The 7,398-nt window shown below is 38.0% G+C and overlaps 2 protein-coding genes across 2 annotated transcripts in view; one reads left to right on the top strand and one right to left on the bottom strand.

Annotated features, from left to right (window-relative positions):
• The window catches only part of LOC115026377 (Golgi apparatus protein 1-like), a 21,206-nt gene extending 20,676 nt beyond the window's left edge, over positions 1-530 (bottom strand). Inside the window, exon 1 of the mRNA XM_029459193.1 lies at positions 165-530. Within this exon, the coding sequence (XP_029315053.1) occupies positions 165-503 (339 nt within the window). The 5' untranslated portion in view covers positions 504-530. The remainder of the gene's footprint in view (positions 1-164) is intronic.
• Positions 471-6,490, top strand: LOC115026385 (troponin I, fast skeletal muscle-like). The gene is made up of 7 exons (XM_029459206.1): positions 471-550; positions 3,531-3,560; positions 3,651-3,687; positions 4,646-4,774; positions 5,417-5,506; positions 5,959-6,135; positions 6,384-6,490. The coding sequence occupies exons 1-7, from the start codon at positions 531-533 to the stop codon at positions 6,468-6,470; spliced, it is 570 nt and encodes a 189-aa protein (XP_029315066.1). The 5' UTR covers positions 471-530; the 3' UTR covers positions 6,471-6,490.
• The last annotated feature ends 908 nt before the right edge of the window (positions 6,491-7,398 follow it).

Below are 7,398 nucleotides of genomic sequence, written 5' to 3'. Positions count from 1 at the left end.
TGTTCGGACACTGACGCAGGTGTAGATGTTCACCTCTCAATCAGCTCTTCACCTCTGCATCAGTGTCCTGCTGATCTAAAGCCCCGGAGCGACACACCCAGCAGATACCCATCACATCACGGGGATCAGTGCGCACCATGACAGCTCTGCCGGCGGCCGCTTACCTCTCTGCGGTCCTGCAGGCACTCCAGCACGGCCAGGTTGTTGGTCCAGGTGTGTTTGGGACAGAGGCGGGACAGGTCCTCCCGGCAGGCCTCCTCCTCCGACAGCTTCCAACCGGTCGCCCTTCGTGGCTGAGAGGCCCCAGCGGCGGCAGCGACGGCAGCGACGGCAGGTGCATCCTTGGCCGGGGGATCCACGGCTCTGACGATGGGCGGGTTGGGCGGGTTAGGCGGCTCGGCCGGACCGCTGGCAGCCTTCAAGCCGAGGACGGAGCCGAAGCCGCAGAGACACACGGACAACAACAGCAGCGGCAGCAGCGTAGAATAACTGTACGCCGCCATCTTCACACCACTGTCAAGCTAGCTCTAATGAGAATACATCACTTCCGGTCAGCTTGTTCACAATAAAAGCATTTTAAGCAGCCTAAATACACAACATCCGGTCATTAACCCTTAGTTTTCAGCTTGTGTGCACTTTTTTTCTTTTTTTTAACATTTTTACACTAATAGGTTGTAATGATTGTAATGCTTCAGTGGTGGAAGTAGTAACCCTACTCATTTATTTGACTTATTTATCCTATAAATCTATAAATATGTTAGGCTTAAAAGTCCTGCATTCAAAATTGGACTTAAGACTTTATTTACATCCTGATATTTGTGTTAGGAGTTCATTAGAGATTAAATTTAAAAAAGTGATCACATCGAAAAATTGTACCAAAAGTAAAACTACTCATTATGCAGAATGTACTCATCACTTGCAGATGGTAAAGGCGGAGCAGGTTTTAGCTACTTTATATACTGCTGGGTAGATACATGTTAAACAAATCATCATACATTATTTTTTTATTCTACTTTGTAATAATAATCATAATCCTCAAAGTAAGGATATCAAATACATGTAGTGGAGTAAAAAACACGCCATTTCCCTCTGAAATAGAATGGAGTAGAAGTATAAAGTAGTAGAAAAGGGAAATACCTCAAATTGTACTTAAGTACAGTACTTGGGTAAATGTACTTTCCACCACTGTAATCCATATTGTGGATAATGTGAAGGAGACGCACATATTGACAAAACAATCTCATAAAGGTCCATTTAGTTGCTGTTCTGGAACTTTACTCGTATCACATGATCCTCATCAGCAAATGGAGTTTTCTCAGTTTCCATGGGAATTTCTGAATGATAAAAGTTGAGTTTATAAATGTATTGTTGACCCTGGAACACTACGAAACCTCTGTGAAAGCCTCCCATATCAATGGCTCAATTAAACATTTCTAATAAATCAAAACTACAACTAAACTTCTGGAGGTAGACTTCTTTCATCCTCAAGATTTGCCATGTATAAATCATGTATACTCAGTGATGTTGAGATATAATTATCTGTACAAAAATATAGGCTAGGATACACTTTATAGTGTAAATGATGAGACAAATAAAATTACATATTTTTAGATTGATGATAATAAAGAAACATGTTATATGAAAATATAAAATACCTGATAATAAGATACATATAACAAACCTGATGCGTAACATTTGATGCCTGCAGCCAGGTGACACAAGTGTTACAATAAAAGCATCTACCTTTCTTGGCCTGCAGGAGACGATGTTAACACATCTACATCTGCAGGTCTTAAGGTGCTGACATTACTTTCCTTTCCTACAGGTGGCGCTGATTGACATATGTAGAGCTGCTCTGACGTTGATTGAACAGCTCCAGCGTGTTGTTAATCTGCACAATTTAAAAGCCAAGAAGAAAAGCAATTAATACAGTAGGGTTTAAAAGACGTTTGTATTTAATTCAACACCTAAAATATACAAAAAAAGGTGATAAAATATGCATTTTGAATAAATATGCACTTTTTGTTTGTTTATGTGAGTTTTGTTTTAGCTTTATTTTGTTTGCTGGTATTTTAAAATGAGTTTTCTTTCATTTCATTTGATGTACAAACGTGAAATGTGATTTGTTGTAAAAGCTGAGGAAACTTTATGCTTTAAGATAAAACTGGAAGAGCATTCATATGTGAGTGTGGGTGTGTGCATATCTCCGCTTCCCTCCCAGTGTGTCTGAGCAGCTGAGTATAATGGGAACCAGTAAGAGCCATAAATCCTCCCAATTTAGAGCTGAAAGCAGCTGGGAGGCTTTTTGTGGTTCACCACCAGCACCACATCCATCCTGCACTCAGAGTTTGTTATCTCATTTTGAAGGTATGTTATTGTATTATAACCTTGATTCATTCACACCCTTAATAATTTGTCAGTTGTAGATGATCTATCTATTGTTATGGTTGACTTTACATGATTCACCATCCAACAAAATGTCTTTACAGTATGTTTACTGATGAATCTCTGCTGAGTCCTCATTACCGTGTGTTAAGTAGCTGGAATGAATCAGACACACAGACAGATGAAAGGAGCAGTCAGCTGTTACAGACTACAGCTGAGCTGACAGAGAAGAAACCAAGGACAGCAGAGAAATGCCTTTGCAGTTTAGGAAACTGAGCTTTCATTGTCTTCGTAGAAGATCATGTGTTGAATGTGTTTTTCTCTTCAAATATCACAGACGGTTCTTCATAAATATCAGATTTTGTCTCCTGATAGCAGAGTTGAGTGATAAATTACCTTCAGTCCACTGGCTAAACTATTACTGACTGCATCACAAGTTACTTACAGTTGTTACTGTAGTTTCTTATCAAACAAACAGGAGTAAATAAAACATTTGTTGGGGACTATTTTCAGCGGCGGATGAATCCACATTTGGTGCTCTAGTGAGTATGTGTGGCAGCAGGACGGTGTGTGTGGGAGTCAAAGTAAACTACAGTGTGTGTGTTCATGGTAATGAAGGAATATGTCACAGTGCAGCAGTGTGGCTCATTGATGTGTTTTTAATAGGTTTTACCAACAATGGAGCTCCATGACACAGAGGAAGAAGATATATCAGCTTGTTAGAAGATGCACTCACTGTTGGTCTTGGTCTTTTTGTGCTTTTTATCCTTTAACCAAAAATAATTTGAGTTAAACCTAACCAAAAAACTAAAAAAGTGAAGTGTCCTCAAATGATTCCACATTGTCTAAAGATGCTTCCAGAAGAACATTTCTGAAGTATTTGTTACAGGCTCAGCTGTCACCATTGACCCCTCTGTCTGGAATTCAACTGACTTCTGAAGACAACTGCTACTGATCCATCACACACACACACACGCACGCACGCACACACACACACACACACACACACACACACACACACACACACACACACACACACACACACACTCACGCGCGCTGCACACACACACACTGAACAAACACCTATAAAGAGACCACAAAGCTGTGGTATTTTCATCATCTCTGTCCTCTTCTCCCGTCGGCAGGCAGGAATCAGCTGCAGGCAGGATGGCAGAGTAAGTCCTGATCTGAACTTAGGAGACTTTCTGAATCTACATAACTCACGTAAAAAATGTTCATTCTTCTCTCTTCCTGTTTCTCCAAAGGAAAAAGATGACGTTCAGCAGGAAGAATCAGCTCAAGGTAGACTAAGATTGTGTTGATGTGAAGTTTTTTTTAATGTTCTAATTTTGTGAGACTGTGTTTAAAAACTGAACTGAAATATCATCACCCTCCCTCACTTATGCAATTACCTACAGTAAAGGCAGTTTTAATATTAAGAGTTTAATGGGAAAAAAGCAAAGATTAGAGTAATGCCTTTTCTTTTTTTTTGTCACACGGGCTCATCCCCAGGTTGGGTGCCACTGGTCTATTGGGTGGTTAGTCTCTCTAAAACTTTGGTCCAGATCAAGATATTGAAAAAATTGTATAAATGTTTATTATTATTATTTCTAGATAGATCTGATTTATATTTAGAAAAGTCATTTTGATTCAATAAGACTCCTGCTGTGTTTTATGTGAACAATCTACTGGGATGGACACCTTTAAGTTTGCTAGTTTCACTATCAGGAATAAAATGTCAACATTGTACAAACTACGAAAATGTAATCAGCAACCATTTTGGTAAGAAATTAATAGTTTTTGGCTATTTGGAGACACTATTAAGGACAGGTTTGAATATTTAATTTTTTAGACTAAACAATTAATTTATTAATTTTAAAGATTATTCATAAAATATAATCAGCAGATTAATGAAAACATTGTAGTACCGTAGTTTATTTCATACTTACTTATTGCAAGACTATTAGAATTTCTTTTAGAATTAGTTTTATATTATTTCTTTGTTGAACCAGGATGTTAGGGCTAGGGTTATATAATTGCAACATAAAGCCAAAACAGAACCAACGTGAAAAAATATATATAAGCATGGCTTTAAAAATGCACATATGAACACATGAACATTTCAGCCTCTGAGCTTTTTACCACCAACTACGTGTAGTATGTACATGTTTTAAAGACAGTTGAAAAGCAGCTTCTGCCCACCTAATAAACATAAACACTTGATCAAGAGTTCGTCCTCTCCTCCTCCTCTTCCTCTCAGAGCTTGTTGCTGCAGATCGGTGAAGCGATGCTGGCGGAGGAAGTGCAGGAGGCCAAGCAGGAGAAGATAAAGTACATGGAGGAGAACTGTCCCGGCTTCTCCATCTCAGGCTGCATGCATGATCTCCAGGTAAACCTCCCCATCACCTTGGATACCTTTGGTGGAGACCAGAAAATTAGCAGCTTTATAGAACTGTAGGCACTGTAGAGTTAAATGGGTATGTATTACTGTACTTGTGCATAGCATTTGAACACATATTGTTTTTACAAACACATATTTATTAGCATTTAACAACAGCTCCTACAAGTCTTTTCCACTAGTGCCTAGTGGCAAAACTAGAATCCCATGGGAGCTCCCACTGTTGAACACTAAAAAAACAAACCAAGAAAAAAAACATAATAAATCATAATAAAAATAAAATCCACTGCAGACATTTATTCACTGTTCTCCGCACTTCTAACTTGAGTTTGGATGAATCTCTATCGTCTCTCTTAGTGTCCAGCTGTCTTTGCCAAGAGAGAAATAAAAATCCAGTAACTTGTCTGACATTACATCATTTGGATGTGCTACAAGTATTGCAGTAATCTATGTTACCTCCTCTTAGGCTTTATCATGCCTCCTCTATATGCTTTTTGTTGTTGTGTGTTTTTGTATTGAGAGAATGGTTCCCCTGATTAGTACATTGGCCATGTTTGTGAAAAAGGTTTCTAACAGCAATATGAAGGTTCATCCTTCACCTCTCTCTCTTTTCCTGTCTATCACAACAATCAGGAGCTATGCCGGAAACTTCACAAGCAGACTGATACGTTGGACGAGGAGCGATACGACATGGAGCTCAAAGTGAAAAAGTCCAACAAGGAGGTACGTCTTTTTATTTTTTCATTTTGTTAAAGAATGTTTATTCAGATTTTTATGTAAAGCCTGCTGATTTAAATAACCAACAACAGCTACACCATGTTTTATATAGCAGGGCTGATCATTTCAATCATGTGTCAGAGAGGCTGCATTTATTGTCTAATACTCAAAAAGTAGATTTTTATTATTAACAGTTTCTTTATTCCACATCTGTCCTTGTCGTAAAGAAACAATGCACAATAACAAGTATTAAGGCTTGCCTGGTAAACGTTTATATGCATCTTCAAGACAACCCACAACTTACCATTTTCCATTGAAACAGTCTGTAGATTTTTAAATACACACACACACACACACACACACACACATACACACACACACACACACACACACACACACACACACACACACACACACACACACACACTCACAGGTGGAGTAACTGTCTGCTCTGTCAGATCGACGACCTGAAGCTGAGGGTTCAGGATCTGAAGGGAAAGTTTAAGAAGCCGATCCTGAAGAGGGTGCGGATGTCTGCCGACGCCATGCTGGCAGCTCTGCTGGGATCCAAACATAAAGTGTCTATGGACCTTAGAGCCAACCTGAAGCAGGTCAAGAAGGAGGTGAAAGAGGAGGTGGGTGCTTCAGAATTGAACATTTAACACTGAATCACAATTACAGCATGATTACATTTGAAATGTTTGACTAACTGATTCCTCTATCTTCTCTGAATTATGTGGTTTCATCTCTGAAATCAAACTTTAGCATACAAATACAACAACAGAGAGAATTTTAGATAAAACACCAAGCAGTTAGAGAGTCCTAACCATTTATTATTAGTGATTTGAATCTGCTGCTTCACTTTGCATGTGTTCGTTTGCAGGAGAAGCAAACAGGCGACTGGAGGAAGAACATCGAAGACAAGTCCGGGATGGACGGCAGGAAGAAGATGTTCGAGGCAGAGGTTTAAATAACAGCATGTTGTTCTCCTGTTAACCAGCATTATTCATTTCTGTCTATTATGTGAGTCTATATTGTTGCAATGTGTTTAAGTAATAGAATAAATAATGACGTGGTGCTTTTGTGTGTTTCATGGCCATAATTTGAGAATTCATGACAGAAATAGGGTGCTACAGAACACAGATTGTAAATGCTACGACTAAGATAAACACTTTTCAGGACAACAAATGGAAAGGATGAGTCAAGTAAAGTCATGCAATTAAAAGGTCAAAAATCCACAAAAATGAAATAATCAAGCAGATAAGTGTAACATTGGTAACAAATATATTTGTTTTGCTTTTAAAAACTGATTTAAATACACAAGTTTATTATTATTATTATTATTATTATTATTATTATTATTATTATTATTATTATTATTATTATTATTATTATTATTACTATTACTATTATTACTTTACTTAAGTGACAGTAGTAATATTAAGCGCTTTGTTTTTGAACACACATGATTTAAAAGGCAAATACATTTGCATTTTGTTCCTTTACTTTTAGAGTTTAGGACAGAAACAATGGTAACACAAAAGCAAAACATGATGTATTTCTTGCCATGTTTGTCAAATGCTGTTTAAGGTTTTCTGGTGGGTGCTTCTCTTGAAAGTCAGGATGAATCATCAACATTGAGATTGGTCCTGCTGTATTTCCCAGGGGCTGTCTTGGAGAGCGTCCACATATGTCAAAACTAACAACAGGTTTATACAAACATATTTTTATGACCTTCCTTATTTCAAACAAATTACCAAAGGAAGTAGCTAATTTACCCCTTAGGGTGCTCCAGAAAGATGAAGATGAAAAAAACTACTTCAAATACAGAATTTCTTTTGTCACACAAACAAAACACACGTTAGTATTCTCCAATTACAAATTACAAAAAGGACACA

The sequence above is a fragment of the Cottoperca gobio genome, chromosome 3 (genome assembly GCF_900634415.1).
Source record: "Cottoperca gobio chromosome 3, fCotGob3.1, whole genome shotgun sequence".
Taxonomy (NCBI): Eukaryota; Metazoa; Chordata; class Actinopteri; order Perciformes; family Bovichtidae; genus Cottoperca; species Cottoperca gobio.
The sequence above is the reverse complement of the archived record's forward strand: the minus strand, read 5'-3'. Positions and strand labels throughout refer to the sequence as shown.